The sequence below is a fragment of the Polyergus mexicanus genome, unplaced genomic scaffold (genome assembly GCF_030449975.1).
Source record: "Polyergus mexicanus isolate NDT 795.1 unplaced genomic scaffold, iyPolMexi1.0 SCAF_12, whole genome shotgun sequence".
Classification (NCBI taxonomy): domain Eukaryota; kingdom Metazoa; phylum Arthropoda; class Insecta; order Hymenoptera; family Formicidae; genus Polyergus; species Polyergus mexicanus.
The window spans coordinates 9,806,988-9,832,957 of record NW_027223332.1 but is presented as its reverse complement, the minus strand read 5'-3'; the positions used below and the strand labels follow the sequence as shown (position 1 = coordinate 9,832,957).

The window sequence follows — 25,970 nt, the reverse complement described above, 5'->3', positions numbered from 1 at the left end:
CAAAAGTCAACGAACCGAAATCGGCGTATACGTGATAACGCGCAATAACCCACGAACGATTTCCTCGGTAAATTTCAATAAGTATGGTCCACATGGACCATAATATAGTTACATTCTCTTAATCGCGGGGATCTATACTTTGTAGTACCGTATTTTGGAGAGTTACGTGTACATTCTAGATACTCCTTTTCAAAGTTCTTTCAAGATGGTAAATCCGCTTCGGCGATTATGAATTTGCTCTCTGATGAGTGCCAGCACGTTTATACATATTTATATACATTTATTCCGGTTATAACTAACGCGTGTGATAAATAATCGAGAAAATTACTTATGAAAGTGTATAAAAATTAATATTTTTAAAACTTTTTATTTATGATTATACCAAACAGATCTCGAATTTGAATTTTGCTGGAACGACAATTCGACTTATATTTTCTTGTCGTTAAAAATTTGAACACCTCGATAGGAATACATGTATTTATGCAATATATGCATAGAGATATGCGTCATATTTATATCGCGTATGGTTTATCACAGGCAGAGGCAAACACGGCCGCCGCATAACTTACAACACACGCCGAGAATCTTCGTCATACGCGAGTAAATGGAGTTAACGGTTGATTGCCTCGTACAGGATGGGCACAGAATCAATTTTAAATCTCGAGCTTTACGCCTGCCTCGCATCACACCATGTATTTCACCTGCTTAAAATGATATCGCAAATCATTGTTGTGACATGCTTTTATATTGAATAGTCATTCGTAGGCTATAATGATGCTGTAATATAAAATATGCAAGACACGCGTTTTTCATGTGAAAAATTACAACATTGTGACGGGAATGATGACTCGTTGAATTCCCTCCCAGAAACCGATTCTAAATTTGTCCGAGATGTTTTGCTTAGTAAAACACGTCTTGCACATTTCTCCTTGGAAGAAACGCTACTTCCATGGCGATAGCTTTTTCTCTATTAGCGCGTTTCATGAATAACGCATCAGTATGACAAAGAGTGATACAATGCAAATTACGCAGAATCAGAAAGTTGCACGTTTCGTCGAAACAACGAATTTGGGTGAGACACCGTTACGAATGGATAAAAGAAGATCTCGACTCTCAATTTTGCTCTCAAATAGGAAGCGATGCATATGCGATGTATGCGAATCATTATGCGTGCCAACAGGATTTCCTTTATATCGCTCAATCCTACACGTAGAATTTGCCAAAAATACTCGTCCTCCCGCGCTGTAAGCTACGCACGTCGCAAGGTGAAACCGGCATAGCTGCTTTTGCGTGTCAAGTACAGTTGGTGAAATGCACGAAGTCACAGATCGAGCGTATCGTTTCGTGGCCCTTCACTGGAGAAATATATACGAGCATAACAGGTGCGGTAAGAGGCTGTCATCTATTGACAAGCTGCCGACCAACACCTACTCTCGTAAGCTTTCACGCATAAGCAAGAGAAATTAATAGCGGAAAATATCATAGCTTTTTTCTTTTTCCTTTTTTTTTTTTTGAAAGTAACTTGACAAAGTCTCGAGGATAATTTCAAAAAGTTGAATTTATACAGCTTCATATAACGTGCAAATGCTTTTCTTTAATATAAAAAAAAAATCGTCAACGAGAAAACTACTTTTGATTTTGTCCTCGATACATATTCATGATTGAGATACGGAGAAATCGTATCATTCATGATGGAAATGTGCACGTATATGTATGCTTGTGAGTTGGTATTCCAAACTGCGGCATCGGTAGACGAGAGAATACGATCTGACGCGCGTCATCGATCTTTGGAAAGCGTCTCAGCATATTTTCACAGGCGAAACTATTGAAAGACTAATACGCATGCGATCTCATTGATCCTCACCTAGCACGAGCTCGCTTTCTTTCTTTTTCTGTTTTCCATTTAATCTAAATCCTTTCTCAGCATCACGTTTAGAATCTAACGTAGATATTTTTTATATTTCGTTATCGATCGATTTCCTAAATATTTTCAAATTGCTCCGATCTGATTATGATGAAAGGATTAAAACAGAATTAGTAACCGAAAGCAATCTGTTAATAAATAAATAAAATTTTGCGAATTATGACGTATTGTAATTTTTTAAAGCAAGTTTTTGGATTAAATAAAATATAATATATATATATATATATATATATATATATATATATATTCTTATAAAAGTCTAAATGTTTGTTTAATCACGCTCTAAGAAACGGATGTTGTTTCTGTAAGCGGCGAAGCTCGCTCATCTTCGTGACAAGAATAATTATTGATTCGCGGGAGTGTTGGACGCAATGATTTGCACAACGTCCATTGAAGTACAGCTGTCATTTTCCCTTCGGAATTCTTTCGACGACTTGTTGACCGGCAAACGAAAGTGCATTGACACATCTCGGCCTGTGAGACGAAAACGCTTTTCTGCGAGCGTCGCATCATAAAGCGTCGTTGCGAGGAAAAAATGTGCGGTTGAGTGGTTATTCGCATTTAACATATCGCATCGTAAAGGTTTATAAGCTCCTCGAGAGTAGTAAAATTTTATTAGAAAGCGAATATTATACTCTCGTGGTCGGGAAAGAAATCGCGAACACAGAATATTAGGATGAATAATAAAGTGATAAGATTATAAGACTGGTACATCACTGCTTTCTAACAGAATCTTCGAGTTTTATGTGTACATTTTTTAATATGATACTCCTCATTACAGCCTTTTGATATATAAATCATTTATACAAGCCTCTATAAGTCGAACTTTATTTTATCATATTTTTTTCATATTAATCTATTCTACGACATCCTCTAATTCACAGAGGATTCCTGTCAGATTTATACGCCCTTCCTCAGATTTGATTCAAAGCGGTACCTTATTGATAAATATTTCAATGTCGTAACAAACTTTCTCGCAATAAATATTATTTGTCGCGGCTTTTATGATCGATGACATTTTCTCTGTTTTAAATAGTTTGTCCACTTTCTAAGTTCAACAAAATTATGCGCACTTTCGAGAAAATTAGGATGACTCACCTGGCTTTGACCAACTCGATAGGATGCGGGGTCGACATCGACGGTGAGCAGCATGTCTTCGACGGCGCGACGTTCATCGGTGACAGGACTTCTGGGACGAGCGTTCACGTCGCTCGATAGTAGTCCGAATCGACGTCTAAACTCACCTAGGGCCATATGCTTTGGGAAGCCAACTTTGTGTAGACGAATCGCATCTATTATCTGACTTCCGCGAATCTGTTTACAAGTGTATAAAAAATTTGACGTTACATACGATATCGAGAATCTTTGTTAGAAAGAAAAATTAGTAAAGTTATCGAGATTTTATGAAAAATTATTTCTCTGCTGTTTATGAGAGGTCTTGCTATAATAATTGTGAAGTTTTGAATTCTCTCCCATTAATTATAAACTTTTATTTTAAAATCTTGTAAAATATTTTTACCTGCGATCGTAGAAGAGGCACATTAATGACGCTGTCCTCGCTCTGATTCGATTTCACGGAGAGAAGGCTTTTATTGTCGGTACAACCGGCATTGTGCTGAGGTAAAAGACAATGCACAAACTTCACGCGTGTTCTCCGTAATGTTTCCACGAGACCGTCCTGGAAACAATTCACGGTTGTGCTTTATTCCGCTTTGTAATGTCGGAGGCATACATACATCAACGAGATAAACAAAGAATCGCAATATTATCCTTACTAGATAACAAGCGCAAAAAAGAAAACACGAAAACAAAACAAGGTAACAGCTAGCGATCTCAAGACATATTTCTCCAAACATTTTCAACATGCTGAACGTTTTGCAGAGCGAAGAAATGATGAATGTGCGTGAAAATGTCCACTAGCTAGTGTAACGTTTACACGACCAATGTACGGTCTTGCGATAATGGAACTTGCGATAATAGTCTGATCTTTGACACCAAGAGACGATTAATGACCTATACCGACAAAAATAAATTTTCTATAGATGCCGCGATATTCAAAGACGCTAAGAGATCCGAGAATATTTGCTAATAAATAAGGAGAAAAATTAATCATATCAATCATTCAAGTCGTTTTCTCAGAAGGAGAAAAGAAAGTGCGAAAGTGCCAATTAAATACTCACTACAGTGAATTTCACTTGCAGGCAAACGTTCTTCCTTTTCACGGCCGTGAACGTTCTTCGTATACTCGAGGCGCGTCTCAAGGATTGTGAGCCTTCAAGTCCCGGCATGGAACTGCATAAAGCGCCGGAAACACCGGCGCCCCGGGCACTTACAAACAGCTTGCTTACGTGTTCTCTATACATTTTATATAAAAATATAATAACAAATTTTACATATATATATATATATACATGTACATAATTTGCGAATAAAAACTTTTGCATTAAATAGATATGTAATGTTACCGTGTGCTTTCTTGAAGTATCGTGATGGCATTCTTAGAAACAGTATTCTCGCGCGTAGCCTTAAGCCAGCCGGTGGCAGTATAAAGCACGGGATTTGTTCCCAACAAGTGTTGCAAAACGAATTGATTGTTGCCCGGCGCTTTTCGTAAAAGCGTTTGGTAATCTGTAATAGAAATTATTTTTTACCCTCATTATTTTTCACATGTGTATAAAATTAAGAAATTAAATATATAAAATATTTGCGCAATTAACGCAAATTTAGATGCCGATGACGGGAAATTAATTTTACCTCGATCTCCGTAATGAGAGAACAGACGATCCAAGAAAGTTTCGTCGCTACCTCCGGGGCACACAGTCTCCTCGTCCAGCAGCCAGAGTAATCCTTTCCGTTCCATCTGCCTGCTGCCGCTAAGATCGCTTTGACTAGTTCGCAACATCGTCGCGCTTTGCGAGCTTCCCCGATCCAGAAGAGAAACTAAACCTTGAGGCGATCCGATGCCATCCTCGTCGTAATCGTCCTCGTAATCTACATCAATGCCCTCCTGGACGTATCTGATAAATTTTTACGAGTTAACTCTCATACAATGCTATTTGTGATAAGTGATGTATAAATAATGATTGTAGTGATGGTCAAATTAAATTTAAGAACATTATATAAATAAGATATGTTTCTTATCACAAGATCTATGAAGGAATTGAGAATGGAAATTTGAAAGTTTATATTCTTAGCATTTTACCTACCTATCCTTCGGTGCTATCAACGTAGTATGGTGAAACAGTAACTGCAGACGCTCTTGCAGATAATTGTGGCAAAGGTCCTCGAAAGTTGCACCGGTTTGCCGGCCGCACGAAGCAGGGTTTTGAAAACCTGGCGAATCACACAGCAGCACAGATGAAACTGTATGTACAGCGGATGATATAGATCTAAAAAATGACAAGTGCATAGTATATAAATTCTGATAAAAAATTTAATAGCTTTATGAAATTGATTATTATATTTTTCATCATTAATCTTCTCTCAAACTTCTTGAGAATATATCTCAAGAATTATCAAGCTTTGCTTGCTTTTTTTTAAATTCTTTGAGATAAGTCTAGTCGATCGACGAATCAAGATAAATCTTACAAAGGTAAAAACATTTTACGATGTTTGTGAAAAAATTATTTAGCGAGCATAATGTCCGCTAATTTATTTACTTGTTAATGAGAGCCGCGATGCAGTGGAAGACCTCGGAATAGAGTCCGATCAAAAGTCCCTCCAGCGCATCGAGTCCCGTGACGTCCTTTCCCTGCTCCGTCGGGCTGGGTGTTCTTAGAGCTGGTCTCGGAGTGCTTGGTGTTCCGGCGCCACCTCCATTAGACGAGAAGACGATTCGGCTCAACTCCTCGACGGTGGTGCCCAGCAGATTAGCGGCTTTCTCCGCGCATTCAACTTTGGCGAATTGCCACCTGCTCTGCGAGCTAGTACCGGCCTTTACGGCGCCGGCACAACTCAAGTGATAAATGCCGGCCAGCACCAGCCAGATGACCTTCTCGTCGGTCTCGGAGATGCCGAGTATCCTGAGCGCGGCGACGATGCGGTTAAACTCGACCATAGCTCGCTGCTTATCCTCGTGCTTCTGCAGTGGCGTGACAAAGGGATTATTCTCGGCGACTAGATTCGTAAGATGTAATTCTTTCCTCAATGCACCCTCCGCGCCCGCCAGCAGACGGTAAACGGCATGAAAGGTCGGATCCCCGTTAGCTCGTCGGCCTATTCTCGACTTCTCCAGTAACAGCACCTTGTGAGAAAAGAGAAAAATTCATCGCACGAAGATGCAAATGGCGAAAAGAAAAAGAAAAGTGTTTTCCTCACTTGCAGAGAGGCCGAGGCGATTTGACCCGACTGATCGAAATCGAGGCTGAAGAGTTGCGTGAAACGCGTCGCGTTCGAATTCATATGCGTTCTACTATTTCCAAAGGCCTCGAGGACCGTGAAGAGCGCGTTTAGCTTCTCGATCGTCAAGATCTGTAAAAAAGAAATGACGCTCGTTCAGAAACGTTTCGTATGGAAAGCGTTTCGCGCGTTCTCGACGCTCCGAGCTCCGACTCGCCTTGTTAACCGTGCCAGCAGCCAGTACGAGATAATGAAGAGCATGTTTGAAGTTCGTAGTTTTCCCCGCTCCACTACGTCCGAGGAAAACCAGGGAATGATCCCTGCGCGTCGCCAGCATTCCTCGGTAAGCAGACTGCGCTATCGCATAAATATGTGGTGGCATGTCCTCGCTTTTGCAACCTCGGAACATGTGCGCGACCTGAAGAGAGGGATAGTATTTTTATTTTAAACATAAAAATACGAGTATTGATACGCGAAGTTTTTTAAAATATCTATACAAAAGATACAAAAGACGAGCTTCTTAGTAAACACTTACAAGCACGCACACGATAACTGATATAATTTTATAATTTTATTATATATAATTTAATTTACTGGAAACTACACTGAAAAATTTAAGTTAATTATAAAATTTGAAGTAAAATTTCATAAGAGCAGTCTTACCTTTTCCGAATAAATTGCCAATGGTGCAACCGGATTAATAACAATCATGCTGTCTCCCGCATACGTGTGTATCAAATTACTGGCGTAACGTTGCCTCGATGTATGGAGAACGGACGATTCATTCAAGAACCGCAACTGGGAAAGCTCCTCGGCTTTATCAAACTGGGGTGGATTAGCCTAAAGAGAAACGATACAAACGATAATGAATGAATAACAAGCAATTGAATTACTCGACTTGATCGATTAAGAAGTTTAATATGTTTAATATGTATGTAGAACTGATTACAGAAAGTAATCGATCACGCTACCTTCTCTACATCTTCCTCGTCCACAAGCAACTCCTCTCCAGAAATAGTCAATCGGATTCTCAGCTTTCCTGTGTCGGGATCGGCGGAACCGAACCTTGTGGCGGGAGTAAAACCTCCGCGGTGCAATAACCAGATCTTCTCGGAAGCTAACCATGCTTGTTCCTGTGCCAAATGTTCCTCCGATCGTGCCTGTAAAATTTAAAAAAAAAAAAAAAAATAATAATAATAATAATAATTAGAATATATAAATTATTTAAAATTGTAAGGTATTTTTCGAAAAGCGTTACAGAATGGAAAAATATTCTTCATTGATTTGAAATTTAACTTTGCCTTTAGAAAAAAGAAGAACATATTTCACACATACGCACACAAACACACACATATTGTCTTAAATATACTTTTTTGAAACATTCAAGAGATTCGGTAGATTCAAGAAGTAAGATACGATTGAAAGCTGTCAACTGGGATATCTTTTTTGTGCGGCGCGAAATGATTGGTCGTATAATCTTAAGTTTTATGGACAACGTTTTCCCACCGGCAAACTTGCTAAGCGCGACCTAGCGAGGACAACGGACGCCTACGCCTACACGATAAGTTGAATCGGCAACGTCCTCGAGTATCCCGCTACCGGCGGCGATTAATCGTTAGATGGATCGTTATGAAATGTCTTATTGCATGGTTATACAACGCGTTACGACGAACGAACTTGCGTACCATTAAGCGGTTGCTCATTAACATCGAAATGGCATTTGCTCGATCCTTTCTATTTCTATCTTTCTCCGTATCCTTGTATATCTCTCTTCGGGAATGACTATTATCTCGAGGGCACAAAAAAGCTTCATCAATTTGCCTACATCAAACAAAGTCTACGTATTGACGATTTTTATCGAATGTTATATATGTAATTGTGCTATATTATCGATAATTTACAATTGTAAGATATCGATTAAAATTATGTAACTGTCTTATACATATGATTTATTAAAGTACTGTTAAATATCAAAAGTTAAACGTATTCCTTGATTCTATTCTCTTGAAACAAGGCGTGAATCACACTGTGCGGCCGGTACAGCTGCGAGTTCTCGTGTATCGATTTCCGTATCGAGCAACCGCGGCGCGGTGACTCGTACGGTTCCATCGGGTAAGGACGATAGACACACATACAGTGAGTTTCCTGGTATACAAATTATCATGCATTAGGTCTCAGCGCACAACGCGCCATTGTTTCATAGTAAACGCCGCTCCTTCGAAAGGCCTAAATAAGGGGATTGTTCGAATATTACGAGTCTGCCCTTTAAACTTGACGTTTCGCGCGCTCTCACGCGATAACAATTTATCAGAAATTTCCTGGATACGTTGAGGATACATATTACGCCCAAAATGACTGACGTCTCTATCTGTTTTATCGCGATCGATGAGACGGCGAAAGATAAATGTTTCTTGCATCTTGTACTATTTCAAAATTGTATATGTGTATATTTCAAAAAATTACCGTAATTTCTTCAATTATTCTATTGACGAAGAATTATTTTTCATTGTTTCTTTTTCCAAGACGAACAATTTAGCAGTCTAAATAAAAATGTTCTAAATGTACCTTGTCAATTTGCGGCTTCACTCTATTTTCCAAAAGTACCTCGAGGCGCTTCATGCACTCTCCTTCATTCTTCGCACGATTACTTTCCGTGTCGTCTTTTATACTCTCGATTATGTTCAACTCTACTGTTCCCTTTCCCCGTATTTTTCGCTTTATCTTCTTAGCCAAGGCGATTTCAAACAGCTCCTCCCACTCGATAATGTCCTGAATCGGTTTTGCGCATCTTTGATGAGCCGGCCGGCTTCGCCTCGATATCTTCTTCGAATTGTTGGTCCAGCTATTCTTGAAACCGAACATTCGGAGTCCATCGCCCACGCTCGGTACTCTCTGCTCTATGTCCGCCGTGATCCTGTGCCATTTGCGTTCCCTCGGTGTCCTGATGACGTTACTGTCGTCCCAGCCCTTCTCCATTCTCTTGATTTTATCATCCATGCATCCCGTGCGCAGCGTATCCGCCCAGTTCTCCTTCTTGACATTTTTGACAGCTCGCGGTAACGGCGAGCAGCGATTGCTCCCGCGTGATCCCTTGATCTTCTCTTTGATGTCGGATGTGACGTTCGATGATCGATCAAAGTCGCGATTCGTATGGATCGGGCGATTTTCCACGTAGCCATTCTGCCCGATTTCAGACGAGTTCATGCTATCGCTATCGCTGTATTCCCACGAGCTCGTACTATTTCTGCTATGCTTTCTGCCGAATACGAGGCCGTTGCCCGAGACGCAGGATTCACCTTGCTTCGCGAGATCATCTCGCACCGATGATTTTGGAGACTTTTGCGAGGATACGCTTCGACGGATATTTTGTTTGGCTATTCCGCTGGCATGAGCCTTGCCCCTGCAGGATCTGTGAAGGAGACGATGCGCACCGAGCGACATATTGTCGATCTCGTCCCTGTTGCGCGGCATCTTCAACATGGGTCGTTCTTCGAAGAAACGGATCTTACGCGCACTGTCACTTTCCCAACGCAATTATCATTCGGCGGTACCTCTCTTTCTCTTTCTCTCTCTCTCTCTCTCTCTCTCTCTCTCTCTCTCTCCCGGTTTGCTGACTTTCCTAAGTTTGCTTGAGAATTCGCATGTATGGAATTCTTCGTCGTCCGTTGAAAATTTCTTCATTGGTGTCTTTCAGCGTAATGAAGTCAAATTTCTTTGATATCAGTGGTAACTATGAGAGACGCTACTTCTGTCAAATATATTACTTCAATTATAATACGTTTGACAATATGAAAAATATGTAATATTTTTATTTTGTAATCAATTTTAACTTGATTTACACTCACAATTTTCTCATCATATGGCACATCGAAAGCGATCATTAATAACATCGTCAATTGTCCTCTTCAACTCAAAGTGTATTAATTTATAAAAACGCAAATGTGATCGCGCGTTTTGCGAATTCTCTGATATATTCCATTCGATCTCTGCTCAGGAGTGTTTCAGCGAGCGACTCGCACTCGCGAAGAACCGAGACGCGACTTCCGCCGCGAGTTCTTCTCATGGCTCGTGGACAGCGGCGACGGTCACGAGGGACAGAATACGTTCACGAGGAGCATCGCGGGTCTCTCTAGTGTCGACTGAGGCAATGCCGGTGCTCCGAGACAGAGACAGGTCTCTCTCTCTTTCTCTCTCTCTCTCTCTCTCTCTCTCCGGAGGAGGAGGAGGAGAACGAGAGAGGCGTGTGCCCACGAGAGCCACCCGAGAGTTCTTTCTCTCCATCACGAAACGTAATTCTCCCGCTCGCTCACCACGTTCCTTCATCCTCGTCTCTCGCCTTCGTCGTACAGGAATCCCTTCTCCGTCCCTCCCATCATCCGGTTATACATTCGTTCGATTACTTTAGATACGTCCTTCCTCCGCAATTTATACAGACGACAAACAGTCGGCTAGTAGGCCGATTCGTTTCCGCAGACGATTGCCGATCGAGGTGCGGTTAACGAAACTTCGAAGTCTGAATGACGTCTGACTTGACGTAAAAATATTTGTCGCGACGTAACTCTCGTTAATGTTGTTTGAGGAATGTTTCGATAAAAAATAATATTAATTGTAAGCTCGTAAAAGTCGTGTGATCTATTTTACCATAAAGTTCACAATTCTACGTTTAACCTATTATTCAAAATTTATTAAAATATTATTTTCAACAATCTCATATCTATATTTAGATGAATATTAATTTAAGATCAAGTTATACATATAATGATATAAATGCATCCATTATTTGATGTTAAATGATCCGCGGATTTATGAAAACGTGACGCGAGTGCAAATAAGAATCATTTCTGAGAAATATTCGACTCGATCATTTGCTTCGAATATATGTAGCTACCGTTTGCCATGCAAAACTCTCGTAAGCGCTTTCGTAAGCTTTGGGCGAGAGCAAAGGAAATGGAGCAATACAAAAGTGCTTATATATAGATTTCCTCAGAAGGGAGTTCTTGTAGAGGCATGGAAAATCTATTATTTAAATAACTCTAGTCTTATTACATAAGACTAACAATTAATGGCAAATACAATAAGAACTTTTATATTCCTAATTTTATAAAGATTTCTCTCTTTGCATATTTTTTTTTAATTCAAGTTTTACATTCAAAATTTATCGGATAAAAAATAACGCTACCATTATATTTTTATTTTATACATAATTATTGCGTCATGATAAGAAAATCAATCTCGAAGAAAACATTCACGGACTGGTCACGTGTGACGCGTCAAGACGACGGCTTAATGCGTGCATCGCACGTGCCGAGAGAAACGCATTCGTGAAGATTCGAGGGAGCAACGAGCTGCTATTTTAAGAAACTCGTAACACGCGAGATTGCGTCCAACGAAAGCAAGTTTCCCAACATTACCACGCCAAACACGCTATACAGAAAGACTAATATAACGGCGAAGTCGGTGTTTAGCTCTTTGGGCTCCGAATATTACCGCCATAGCCGTATCGGCGGCAAGAATGTGGGCAGAAATTCTCGATGCACGATAATTCGCTTTTTACATATGGCACAATATCCGACTATAAATATACGGTATATTGATCGTAATAAGGCAATTAATAAGCTTTCTCTCTCTTTTCCTCCCTCTCTGTTCTCTTAACATTTTTCTTTGTATCAGATAAAATTTGCAAAATCCACTCAGAAGCAGAGATAATACCATGCAAGGACGTGTGATATTATTCAATCGGCTGTGAAAAATCGAGCCAATTAGTTTTCAAAAGACGTTATATTCTAGCTTGTAAATTATGCTAGATCGATGACGCATCGTTGTCATTGTTCGACAATGGATACTTATTCAATGCAGACGAGAAACATGATGAATCGATCGCGAAAGGTAGGTGGATTGCTACACGATAATTTCTCTGTTACGTTTTATCCGCGATACGTAGGACGTCAGATCAACGAATTAGAAGCAGGTAAAAAAAGTTTACATATAGTGCAGCTCTAAGGCCAGATCTAAAAAAAAAAAAAAAGAGCGATTTAGAATTCAAATCTTTTTTTATTTTCTCTCCATTTTTCTTTCTCTCTTCTCTCGGAATCTCATCATATAGTATCTTAATATGATTTAATTAAACAATTAGATAAAAGAAATAAAAGAAAAATTAGGAACAGACAACATGATTTACTTCCGCGTGCACGTAAGCGCTAATAATTATGCTGAAATTAACAACATGCGAAATGACGCAGGCACAGCTAGCATAAATTGTCCCGCGTAATACGGTATAATTACGACACAATTATCAATGGTCAATACCAGAATAGCTTTTTACTGCGGGATACATATACGCGACGATCAAGAGCAATCTTTAGCGCAAAGCTTACGCGTGGCTTCAAAAGTTACCTGTCAGAGTAACTCCTGACAGAACGGCGATCTTTCTGACGGTTCGCAATGCGCGAGCAGGCTTCTCACAGTTACATTGTTCCGCGCGGCGATTCGCGATTATGTGCCTTTTTATGCGCTGTGATACCGACGAGTGAAACGACGAGGAGATAGGTAGAAAAACTAGAATTAAAGCGTAGGTCGAAACGGCGGGTGTACGCGACAAACAAGACGAAGTAACTTGACACGCCGTTCAACAATTTTATTTTGTTCGATTTTCGTTCAACGAACAAACGGATTCCTTCCGATAAAATTGTTACCTCTTGATGTAACGCGACGCGATTCTTCTCTCATCGTACTCGTACAAATTTTATATCTCAAAGAAGAGAAATTAATTAATAGTCGATCCGGGGTCTATGAAATTTTTGGTTTTATCTGATGAATTATTTTATGGAGAAGTTACAAGTGGACGTAGAACGATAAATTCTGCGCGTTTGTTAAAGGCAGCAAAAATGCCGATAGAATCCCATGTTGGAAGGTCACTCGAGGCCACTCCGAGTTCTTGAAAGAAGGAGGGAAAAAAAGAAAGTGGAGAACGAGTCCTTTGATCGTTCATGCTGCGCGAATTGCTAAATCGACCTTGCGCGTTGTAACATGATCGGCGTAGGCGCGATTGCGACCAGCGGAGTTGTAGGTGGTGGATTTAAGAAAGGTATCTAATTGAAATAAACGTCACGAAGAGCTAAATTAGAAGGCCGAAAGAAAAGGAAATTCTATGCATAAGTAGATTATATAAGAATATTTTGTGAGATCAAATCGCGACTGATCGCTACTAGACAGACCGACCAGGTTTGAGAAGATAAGGATTCGAAACTTTTGGCATTAGAATAAAAACTAAATGTTATTGATTCGGGGAAAAAAGTATGATATTCAATGACTCATGTTGATAGAGAGACCGGATTGACTGGTACGGTTGCAGCAGACCTAAGTCATAAATCTATAACAGCGAACTCGTACCCGCGTCGAGTGCGAGTAACATGCTTAAATGCAGGCGTCTAAGCCGCGGTTCTTTATTCGATTTGAAACAAGTTCGTTGGCACGACTTGTACAGAAACCCCTACACGCATCCGCTGTATCTAAACATTCATTCACGATATGACTGTTCCAATTTAAAGCGCACCATTGACATTTATTGATTTCTAATCAATTCTTGATAAAGCTCCGCGATATCAAAATCGAACTTGATACTGTAATGCGTGATCTCTTTTTTTTTATTTTCTTCTAAATAATTACATTTGAATATAAAAAAAGCTATCTCTATAATAAGAGACGGAAATACTATTTTCTATCTTCTAATATATACCATACACGAGAAACATTATACATGTCGGATTTAACTGTTCGTAATCTCTAAAGAGTATCGAATTATATTGAGAAAACAAGAAATGTATGTTAACATTATGAAACTGGATTAATTCTTTAGCATAGTAAGAGTATACATTGGGAGGTCTTCATTCGTAGCTACGCTGGGGAGAGGGAGAGGGACGACGGCGAGAACAGAGAGGGACAGAGGCGCCAAGGATCAGCTGTAATGCACGCGGCGTCTCTCGTCTGTCGCAATCAAGATGCCTCTCGCTACCAGGCGTTGACGGCGCGTAGCGTGTTAACGCTGTCAGGCATCGACGTAGGCAGATAAGAGAGCGGGGGCACGTATGTACGCGCGTATGTATGTATAGGTATACATATATGCGCGTGTTCGCGAAGCCATTGCGATTACGTGCATAAAATTCAAATTACGTCCCGATGTCGCATTCTCGTGAATGCCGACTTCGCCTTTTGCCCGCCGATCGCAACTGCATGCAAATTTATTCGCGCGCGGCGAAGCCGCTCGAATAGCCTGTTCATTTTTGCGAAACAGCGCAACGCCGATGAAAAGTTAAACGAATCGCCGTTTTGTCAAGTTTTTAATATTTAAGATGATATATTCATTGCAGATGCCTGTCGAACTTCAATTTGGAAATATTTTTTGCGTAATTACTTTTCTCAGATTGACATTCCGCTCGAATAATGCCCATTTAAAGTTAAATAAAGAAAAAATAATACTTGATTTTTTATTATTTATATTTCTGCTGCTACTATATCGGCAACAGTTTTTCAATGTCGTAAACGCACATAAAAAGAGGCCGTTAAACTCTCGCAGCTCTTTGCGTGGGCAACCCACTTTTTCCAAATACCTGATATTTATAGGCGATAAACGCTGACATCACATGCCAAGACTCCGCATTCATGGGTGCATCGCTTTTGGCATCGAATGTGTTATGTTCATGAATTGTTCGCCCACAATTTTTTTCTTCTTACGAACAACATTTATCATAAATCGATGTAAAAACAATGGTAAGAATTTACAATGTGCGTTTTTAATGAAGATCGCTGAATTTACGAAAGGTTTACGACGTTGAATTTAATGGCGAGCGATTTTTCAGATAGAAAAGAAAAACCGCAAAGTTTGCATACATTCTTAACTCGCGCAAATGCGGTATACGCAATCAAAAATATGCATTATTGGCCTACACATTGCCACAAGCAATCAGCTTGGCTGGATCCGCTGGAGATATTATCGCGCGCGCATATCCCGTACTTTCCTCGCGGGCATAATAATAGTGTTACGACGGTAACGGCGTAATTATTTAGCGTAGCGCGTAACGTGCAATTCTAATTATGTAATTTGACATTTATGTAGTACTTATACGGAGAGAAAGAGAGAGGAGAGAGAGAGAGAGAGAGCGAAGCTGCGCAGATGCTGCGAGCCACACGTCGTAATACCAAGTTGATATTTGACAAATTTGCCGGCTCTTTGATTAATAGCCTCGCTAATCGCGACCATCGCTCCGTAATTTCTCGGTGTACGTCGATACTTTGCAAGACCTTGATATTTTAAAATACGACTCTCTTTCATCGATCTCAGAAATAATGTTCACGATACCGAAATAATGAAATCGAAAGAATAAAAAATTACACGATATATAGATTTAATTTTTAAAGAAAAATAAATCTCGAGACTTATTTTTTTTTAATTCATTTCGTAATATATGGATTACAATCTTTCTTTGTTAGCAAAATTTATGTAAAAAGAATATTAAATATATATATATATATATATATATGTGTGTGTACTTTTTTAAAAATATATTTTAAATATATGTATTTTTTAAATAAATATATTTATACTTTCTTCTTGAATTCTTGTTTAATATACGTATAATAAAATTTTAATAAAAGTGCTTTTTTAGCGAAATATAGGAAGAGTGCTGCTCGCGCTATGATGTTCTTTAAAACGTCATATCGGCAGCACGTTCTTTACTGTGCCACCATACTGTAGGCTTTACCGGCAGTCAGTAAATAACATCATGCGATTCTACTATCCATTTAGCAGTGACACAAGTCGCATTTTGTTAGAGCCCTAATTGTCAATTATAACACGTCGCTGCTCGCGTCAAACTGCGCCGCGAGCAACGCGTAGGAATGTGTATTATATGCCGCATGACGGTTTAATTTAATGAAAAGCAGCTCGGAAGCCTGCAAGCTCTCAACTAGCAACGAAGCCGCGAAATGAAGGAAGACTATCGATAAAATACTGTGCAGACATAACGAGGCATACATGTTCGTTTCTGCTTACATCAAGCATTAATTGATTCCATCAATGTGGATTAGATTCTGATTCCTCTTTTCTCATTCTATTACCATTGCTTTATTTGTCATATTAATTGCAGGGTTTTGACTTTTAACTTTCTTGGTACGATCACCGACTGTAGTCGAACGACCGTGAGCCGCTCGCATATATTATCAAGTGTCGATTATGGTCAACGGTACTAAAAAAATTATCCATTGCTGAATTTCGTTTGATTTCAATTTATTAATTTAATGCAATTCATGATTCTCGGCTGTTAATGCTTTGCGATTTATATATATATATATATATGTATATGTATCCATTGGAAGATCTCAACTCGAAAAGATTAAGCGACAAATACGCGATATCAAATTGTGAGGATTCGTTTAAAGTATCACACAGAAAAATTGTTTGTCTTAAAAATCTGCTCAAAATAATTCTTCTCGCGTAAATAAAAAAAAATTATAAAATAAATTCTTTAAATTTCTGAAATATTAATTACTAAGTGGCATTTATAAATTGTGTGACAGATTCGCAAAATAATTGTGCTTTTTCCAATAACAAGTTACGCCCATAGCTAGACAGCAGCTCGAAGCTCGGCGGAAACGAGATATTACGGTACGAAGCAGTAGATGTACCGTTACGCGATTGCTATGCCACTGCGTTGCTCTAGGGAATGTGGGTGGAAAGTGAAGCGTCTCTACTATTGTCTTCCTCCTTCCTCGCTACTACATCACGCTGCAGTCCTATCGAATTCCGATGCATTTTTTGTACCCTTTGTATCATCCTCCCATCTCTCCGCGCATCCTTCGCTAAATCGATTGCCTTTTATATTCAATTTTTATGCCCCCTTTATTCTTCAGCCTTCTTTTTATATATGCGATGTGTATTTTTTGTTACAGACTTTATAAGCTATGAAACTACGTGATATATTGAAAGACACATCTCAGAAATGTGATTGAGTAGAAAAACCAGGATAGCCTGATATGGTATAGTGAAACAATTCATGCGTGATTTCTTAATTATATCTTTCGACGAATGAATTGTCACGTTATCTCACGTTTAAAGTTGAAAAGATAGTTTTACGTTCTTTCTTATTTATTTCCCCTTTCTTTCGAAAAGAAAACCTCGACGAACTTGACTCGTAGCATTTAAGTGCTAAGTCGATGGCAACTGTGTGTGGCGATGATAGGCTTACTGTATTCTGATGAAACCGCAAACTTCCGGATCGACGAAGCGTACCGCCACGGATATTTGCAGGCGCCAATTCGACTTGACGTCCGTCACAGCCGCCGCGTCTCGATAACTCCGACAACTCGCCGACTGGCTGCACCTGCAATGAGATCGACGCGTTAATATCTATAATACGCGTGCATTATGCAGGGCGTGCCCTTGAGCATGCCGGCAATTGCGAAGATTCGGTTTACGAATAGTCGCGTCGTACGAAATACATATCCATATATGCAATATAAATGTAAAGCGACAGGTATGTACATTGGTCGCTCTCATTGTCAGAAAAATAATGAGGATTTTTTAATTTTATTTAAAATTGTTCGTGTCGCGGAATACACTCTTTCTATACTGTATTTTGGGAAATGTAAAATTCTCGAGAAGAGAAAAAGCTTGGAACTCTATCGATTCTGTCGAAAATGTTGCGAGAACACAGTGTTAGCTATTCGCAGAAGTCATACAAAGTACACATATTATTGTATACACTCCTCTCCCCGTTAACCCCTAATTCCAATTAATCACCGTTGCGAACGGCTCCGCCTATTATCGACGTGTCTGCGTGCCCAATACACTCACTTCGTCTATAACGGGGCACGTGCATGACTTACGCGCGCACGAGGTCGAGCTCATGCGACATACCGTGAAGCAGGAAGCAGGATGTTGACCGAGAGCGTTACCTATACACAAATGTGTAAATCACATCACGTTTCTCTTTTCTGCCGAGACGTTGCCACGCTGCGAAAAGAGAAAGAAGGAGAGGGAAAGAGAAAAAGAACACGAGGATCGGATCTCTCGCGTACATGTATTGAGAGACTTACAACACACAATAGATATAGCCTTCTCCAATATTTACCCTTTACCATTCAGTAGCCATTCAATTCCAGCGATGACAGATGGAAATTACGAGTTGAAATTGATAAAAACGCACGCACGTTCTAGTGTGCCACGAATATGATGGCAAGAGCTCTGGCTTATTCAGAAAGATATTTTGTGTGCATATGTGGACAAGAATTAAAAATTGCAAAAGATTCTAAAACTTGTTGAAGAATCTCTAGCCAAAAATATACAAGTTCCGACACATCCTGTATGCAGCACATAACACGCTCAGCTTGTGAGCGAATTACATCCGGTTTTTCCCCCTCTGCGTCTATCGCTCTCCTTCTAACGCTTATTTCCTTTCTCTTTTATTCATCCTCTTACACGCCTATGTAGCATTTTCGGGTCTCTACAATATATGTTTGAGTTGAGAAATTCTCAAGTTCTTTGCGAGTTTTAGACATAAATAAATCTGATCACGTATACTTAGAAATATTATCATCTATTTTTTTTATCATCGTGACTACTTCTACCTTCTCTCTGCTGCATTGTTTTCCGGAAAAGAATTTTTAGGCATTTATAAGCATTTACAGTGATACAGTACGGAGACGCGCGTATATCGACCCTTCGACGTTCCCCCGATTGCGCGTTGATGCACAAAATCTGTGGATTAACCGTACAATCCACCCCGGAGATTACATTCTGCGCGTATGACGCGCAGTGAAAGGGAGAACGGTGCGAACGAACAACACATAGCGGAATTGCATATATTTTGTTTCTGCCACGGGAATGCGGCGGCATTTTTAGAATTCCGCGCGACTACCGGACAAGGTTAAATACACTTGGGCACACGTCTTCGTCGCGTCGCCCCCCTTATACTTTTTCGTTTTGCAAATTCGAGCGGACTCGTCATTTGACTCCTCTTTATGAGACGCGTGTGTGCCCTCAAGATAGAAGAGTTTTGGCCCGGTGGTGACAATAAAAGAGAAGATCGGATTCTCGGTAAGGCTGCTATTTTCACACGACAGTATCGCTTCCCCCTTTGAGTATAGTTTTATTAGCGGGACCGTGACTCACTATCCCGCTATATTCGTTGCTAGCAGTGGCAATGAACCAGCCGACATCGCACGACAATCGCCGGTCCTACTAGACGCTCATCCGTTTTGCGCGTTCACTCACTTTTAACGACACGGTGCAGCGAGCATCAATGAAACTGATGTAGTTTTCTCTCTCTCTCTCTCTCTTTCTTTCTTTCATACTAATATCATTTATCGTGAGATGTAAAAATATGGGTTTTTTTTTCACTTTTAATAAAAAATTCATAAAGTTGATAAAAAAATTAAAACATTTTGAAATAAAATGTCGCGTCAAAGTTTGTGTCATTTAATAGAACGCAATGCCTTTCGTATATCGCCTATATATCAAAGGTCTACAAAACGGCACTCGACCGACCCATTTCTAAAGGATTCCTTAAGGATTCCTCGGTATCTTTCACCACGTTCGGTATTGATTTTGCTGTGCGATACCGAACGATATCAACACGCGTTTTCCAAGCAACGTCTGAAGAAAATCCAAGGCCAGTCACGACGATCGCGACGATAATGAGAGATAAGCAAACGATAAGCTAATAGTTATCGTTACTGGTTGATAATTAAACATAAGATCGTTGCAATATGGTGTCGTCACACCATACGGACCGTTTGGATGATTATCTTCCGGTAAATATGAAATTTTAAGTCGCGCTTATATGTTAATAAGCTCCGTTGCTGCACGTTTGGGAAGAGAAAGGTTCGTTTATAGGGTACGAGAAATCGATATTATTCGACGCGACCGGTACGGTTTATAGAAGAGAAAAGGTTGAGGTGTAGAGAGTACTATCGCTTACGCAATGTCTAAGGTACGCTCCGAGCGATGAGAATTCATCGTTTGACTCTGAGACAGCCTTCGTAACAAATTTAACACAAATAAAAGTCTCTCTCTAGGTAGATAAAAAATCTCTATCTGTACAACCCGCGGCATCTCAAATAATCTTACATGAAAGAAAAAAAATATTGCTCTGCAAAATACATTATACAGATTTTTTTTTTTTTTTTTTTTTTAAGTATATTGATTCAAACGTTTTGTAACACACATAATATTTTGAAACATATAAAATTATTATTCCAAAATGATGGAATGTGCAATTACTGTACGAACTAAATTACGCTAAGATGAAAATTACCTTCACAGTGACGCTGCTGGCGGAGCTCTTGATGAGATCGATAATCTCCTCGCGGGATTTGTCGTCGACGTTAATCCCATTGACCTCAATCAGCCTGTCACCGGGTAATAGACCCGTGTCGTTGTTATGCTGGACCAGAGCGCCGGGTTCGGCGAAGATTACCGGTCTCATCTGCGTAACGCCGTTTGCCGCACGTTCGACGATCACCGCGCGACGAAGGGAAAAGCCGAAATCGTTTCGGGGCGGTGGCTGCCTCTGAATGGTGAGTTCCCTTGGTTCGGGTAACTCGAGCGGCACGAGCTCTGGCAGCTGCAGCTCGATCCCCTGCTCCTCGAAAGAGACCGACGAGCGCCACCTCGAGAAACCCTGGGACTCGCCGACGGGCGACAGGCTAAACGGCGGCGTGGCAAAACTCGAGTTTGTCGTGTCCGTCAAGGAATCCGCGGATGGACTAGCACTAGTGACAACCTAAATATATGGAGAAGATGTTTTATTACATGATTAAGATCTTGATTTAAACAGTCACTGGAAATGGAAACATCACAAAGCAAAGTCTGAATATCATAAAATGTCAATGATTTAAAATTTATTTATCAGAGAAAATTAAAATAACGATTATTGAAAGTTATCCACGTTTAAAATTATGATACGTGATAAAAAGTTCACGATACAGATATTTAATTAGAATAATTCTGTGTGTGTTATATCGTAAAAAAGAAAGAATATTTTGATGATCACACGCAAAGTGTAAATTATGAAAGGCACAATCCGCTTTTGCTCGTTGTTTCGAAGAAACTTTTTTACCATCGTTTGTTTACGTCAAATTATGAACGGACCGTCATCGGTGTCTTATTATTTGCAAAATAACTGTAATAATCGAGTTTCACATTGCAGCTGTAACGCGCGAATCGGAAAGAGAAAGCGAAATGTTATCTAACCTGCAGCAGTTTGGCGTCGATTTGATGATGCTGCTGCTGCTGCTGTTGCTGAACGGTCTGTTGCGGCGTAGAGGCCACGCGCCACGTGGTCTGACACACCGTCTCCTCCTCGCTGCAGGCCTCATCCTTATTCAGGACGCTGTTGAAATGCGTCGGCACGTTTTGATAGGCTATCACCTCGTTCTGAAGAGTGTTCCTCACTAGCAGATTGCTGGCTTCCTGGTAACCCGTTTCGGTACCGTTCGGCAGCGCGTTCTCCTCCGAAAGAACACTCACGACGCCGCTGTTGATGCTCAATCGAGGCCCTTTGAGGATCCCTCGCTTGGGCGGTTTCGGCGGCAATGGCGGCAAATTCTTGCTACCCGCGTGACTCATCGTCGTCGACGATGTAGTTGTGGTCGTCGTTAGTGAAGTGAGAGACGCTTCCGACGAGTCGCTCTGCATCAAACCGTCGGGTGTTCTCACGCTAGACCAGCTACTGGTACCGGCGCTGATCGTCGAGCCTGGACCCGAGTCTGCATTCTGCGTGGCGTCCAAAAGATCGCGATCCAGATGCGCGAAAAACGACGCGCTGTAATCCGCTGTGATACCGCTCGGTAGCTTCTCCTTCTCCTTCCGGCGACCGGGTATCTTTAGTGATCTACGCACCTGTAACGAAATTCGTGGCAAGTAAGAAACGTTTTTATAGAAAATTTTTCCGAATAATCAGCTCCGAGAACATTGATCATGGATAGTGTCTTACGATTTTTCTCAAGAGACCTTTCTTATCTTTTGTCGTATGATGCGATTGCGACGACGCGTTCTCCATATCGCAAAATAATTTTGCAATTTTCACTTTGCGTAACAAATGCGTACTTCGCGACCGGTACTTTTTATCGCGTGAAACCACATCCAACCGGCGACAAAACTGAATCTACAGAAAGGAACGAAAGTTTTTCAAGATAAAATCTTTTCTGCGCTAATAGTTTTGTATATATTTTATTTTAAAAAATTTCTCACGAATAATATTACTATCTTCATAATAACTTCATTTCTTTAAAAAGTAATATATAATATATTTATCGCGTTAATTTAAATGCGCAGCTCATTAATTACATTAATCTGAGGAAAGCTCGCGAAAAACCTTACTGCCTCTCAATATCGACAACTCGTTTACGGCGATAAAAAACTTGAACATGATATCGATATCTTTGTGCAACTCGCTTAAATCTACATGCAATATCACATTATACACCTACTTTATTATTGGAGGATGCGATAACCAAACGAGTATACGTTGCAAGTTCAATATGAAAACCAAGTCATCGGCAAAACGTACCGTTATTAAGGCTTATTTGTTATATATTCGCGTACGATAGATAAGAATAAGGACAATATTAAAACCAGATTGTTCCTTGGCAAGAACAATGTTCTCACCTCGTCCAATCGCAGGAGCTCCTCCGCGGACATGCTGCTGCGATCGCGCTTCTTGACATCCTTCCGTTCCTTCTTCTCGCGCTTCCGCTTCTCCTTGTCGTCCTTCTCCGCGGTCTTCTTCATAAAGTTAAACATCTTCCTCACTCGTTAAACGTCCCCAAGCCGAACGCGAGAAAGAGATAACATACGAGATATCTCGTTTCTCGATTGCTTGAACGTGCTTGACGTGCGACCTTACGCGACGCAATCGCGGACAGTCTCGATTTCTCGCACCTCGTAGCATATATACATGTATATATTACGTATATATCACAGTGTGTGTGTGTGTATATATATGTGTGATGACAGTAGCGTCCGTGGAAACAACCGGCGAACGTGTATCGTGAGTCGTGATTCGCGATTGAGCTATCGACGTTATTGGCCGTATGTGGCGCGTCAAATCGCGAACATCGCCTCGTCACCGTTGCCGCGATGCCCGACACTTACAATGATCCGAAAAGAAGCGGCCGTTTGTCACGATTCGTTCCACGATAAGCTCGGTCCTGCATCCGAGAAAGCTCCCACCAACGCTCCGGCTTGCCCCGAAGCGTATCGGTGCACCCTATCGACCGGCAATGGCGCGGTGTTCATCGAGTTGCTCTCAGGATCGTCCCCTGGAATTTATCGGAGAAAACTCGTCAATTACTAAAATCATCGCATTTTTTAACGATATTCGCGCGATCGAAATTAAAGATTCACGCGATGCAAGTTTCAGCGATGCACTTGGTACGAATATAAAGCCTCTCTGTGTCATCGACATCGTATTCCCTTGATATAATTAATGCGTACCGGTCTCTCGACCGAAGATCGCCCGAATGTACGCAAGGGTGTGAACCAAACTGTGAAGTCATCTAGTCATGAAGACTAGATGCTTTCGGCATTCGAGACTGCGAAGTATGCGGAAAGGGGGCGGCGATGAACTCTCTCGTCCGTTAACACACCGGCGGGAGAAGCGGCGATAACGCAATCGTTGTTTGGTGCAAAGGAAGCTTTTTCTTTCTTTCTTTCTTTCTTTCTTTCTTTCTTTCTTTCTCTTTTTATTGCTCGCGAAACCCGCTAATACGCACTGTTCACGTTCTTGTTGTCAGCGAAGTCAGCGAAATAAGAAAGTTGTCGAATAGTTATCCGACCAATTACCTCGTCGATTATTGACATGCGCGTTCCTTATTGTTCCGTATTAGAAATAAAATTAAATAGTTTGAATAGTTGAATAATTAGTTATCTAATTGCGATTCAATTAGAAAAGGCTGCATTTTTTTTCATATATGATAGATATTACGTAGAATGTGATGCATCGAGTGAGCCTTCATACTCTCATCATTCATATTCGCATGACCTCGCGGAAAGCGATTAAGAAGTCATAACTGGATCCTGAAATCTACAAGAGCGTAGAAAATTAGAAAGGCGACAATTAACTATTACTAACGTAAAGACATACATTTCAGTCACATTTTAATTATATCTTCTTATACACACTTTCTTGTACGTGTATCAGAAGAGAAGATAATTTAAATGTAATCGAAACATGCGGAAGTATGCATTATCCAAACGATCTTACATCATTAATTTCTATCCACATAGAAATGCAAACGACACGTTGGCAATAAAATAAATATCTGTGCGCGTAATATTCTTTATTATCGCGTCTAAGGTCCGCAACACCGGCGTTATACGCTCCGCGGGGTGTATACGGCAGGCTCGTTTTCCACCACACCTTATTCCATATTCTTCGTTCAAGAGCGGCTCGGAAAATCCCGTTGGTCTACGCCGGCGAATCCACGGACGTATCGATCGATCATTCGTACACTGATACGTGTACAGCGCGCTCGTTACCGGCGTATTTTTCGGAGCACGCGGACTGCTCCGAAAATCTCAACCGCGATCAACGCATCGATTTACTCCGATTCGAATACGCTGCAAAGGGAATAAATGAAGAACAATAAAAGTTTTATTATTATCGGACAATTATTTTGTAAAAAGAAAGGGTTTAGATTTATTCAATGAACCGTTAGAAAACAATCTGAATTTCAATAAGCTTCGAATCCTGAAAGCTCTGTAGAAATTTAGCAGGATTTTATCAGAAGCCTCGAATTTTTTTCCATAGAAACTACACGCGAATGCCGGCGATTTTCTCAAAGCATGCGACCTTTCCAACGAGTTATTCGAAATATCTTGCAACGATCGATGCTCGCTGCACTTTACGTTTTGCTACGAAAAGCGCGTGCGGCATTTTTATTTTACGCTCAAGAGGTAGGTAGGTCCTAGTCTTGGAGAAGTAGTCCTACCTACCTACGGGATTCGACGAGGCGCATCGATTGTCCGAATCTAGGAGAAGCGTGGCTGCCCGTTGTATCTTGACACGGACTAGTATTTAGTGCTCCGAAACTGACAGCGAGCCAGACGTGCGTGCGTGCGTGCGTGCGTGCGTGCGTGCGGGATTCCGGGACACGCATTACGTCAACAACATCACCGCCACAACATCCGCCACTTCACACACGGATATCTACGACGCACGCTCGCGCTTCGCGAGACTCCCGCTGATGATGGTAGTGATGATCAGCATACCCAGGACGGCCTCGCCTGGTCGACCTGATCGACCCGCGCGAGAGCTGGTTCGCCGCAACTCTAGCACTTTAACGAACCACAAGCCAAGATCGGTCGACCTTCTCGCAGTGCAACGCAGATAAGTGCATCAGCCGAGTGTTCAGCAGCGGCGCTCTTTAAACGCGTTGGTACTCGGTGCACTCATCGCGACACGGAGAAGGACTGTCATGGCAGCGTGGATTGGGAGCGGGGCCGGTGGCGACTGCTAGCGCCTTTGACCAGACAACGGTCTGTTTAGCCACCACCATCATTTTCCAGACAGCTATACTCTCGTATCCGCGCATGCGTGCGCGGTCTTTAGACCTTTCGATCCGCTAGCCGAGCACGGCTTTAGCGGCATCTTCCAAAGCAGACCAGGTCTTTGACTTTGTCTCTAGCCGTTTTCTGAGGAAAGGAAGTGAT

At 41.0% G+C, this 25,970-nt stretch overlaps 1 protein-coding gene across 3 annotated transcripts in view; it reads right to left on the bottom strand.

Annotated features, from left to right (window-relative positions):
- LOC138938277 (unconventional myosin-XVIIIa) overlaps positions 1–25,776 on the bottom strand; it is a 45,536-nt gene extending 19,760 nt beyond the window's left edge. Inside the window, exons 1-16 of one of the 3 annotated variants that reach the window (XM_070305131.1) lie at positions 25,254–25,776; positions 22,926–23,578; positions 21,510–22,157; positions 20,572–21,039; positions 17,503–17,637; positions 7,234–7,422; positions 6,926–7,102; positions 6,480–6,680; positions 6,242–6,394; positions 5,584–6,167; positions 5,131–5,313; positions 4,679–4,941; positions 4,390–4,552; positions 4,105–4,279; positions 3,444–3,602; positions 3,023–3,238 (exon numbers count right to left, since the gene is read on the bottom strand). In XM_070305131.1, coding sequence (XP_070161232.1) covers positions 3,023–3,238; positions 3,444–3,602; positions 4,105–4,279; positions 4,390–4,552; positions 4,679–4,941; positions 5,131–5,313; positions 5,584–6,167; positions 6,242–6,394; positions 6,480–6,680; positions 6,926–7,102; positions 7,234–7,422; positions 17,503–17,637; positions 20,572–21,039; positions 21,510–22,157; positions 22,926–23,060 — 3,849 coding nt within the window. In that variant the 5' untranslated portion in view covers positions 23,061–23,578; positions 25,254–25,776. Of the gene's footprint in view, positions 1–3,022; positions 3,239–3,443; positions 3,603–4,104; positions 4,280–4,389; positions 4,553–4,678; positions 4,942–5,130; positions 5,314–5,583; positions 6,168–6,241; positions 6,395–6,479; positions 6,681–6,925; positions 7,103–7,233; positions 7,423–8,827; positions 10,873–17,502; positions 17,638–20,571; positions 21,040–21,509; positions 22,158–22,925; positions 23,579–25,253 lie in introns of those variants that run through there. The other 2 variants (XM_070305132.1, XM_070305134.1) reach the window with 2 other exon arrangements.
- Between the last annotated feature and the right edge of the window lie 194 nt (positions 25,777–25,970).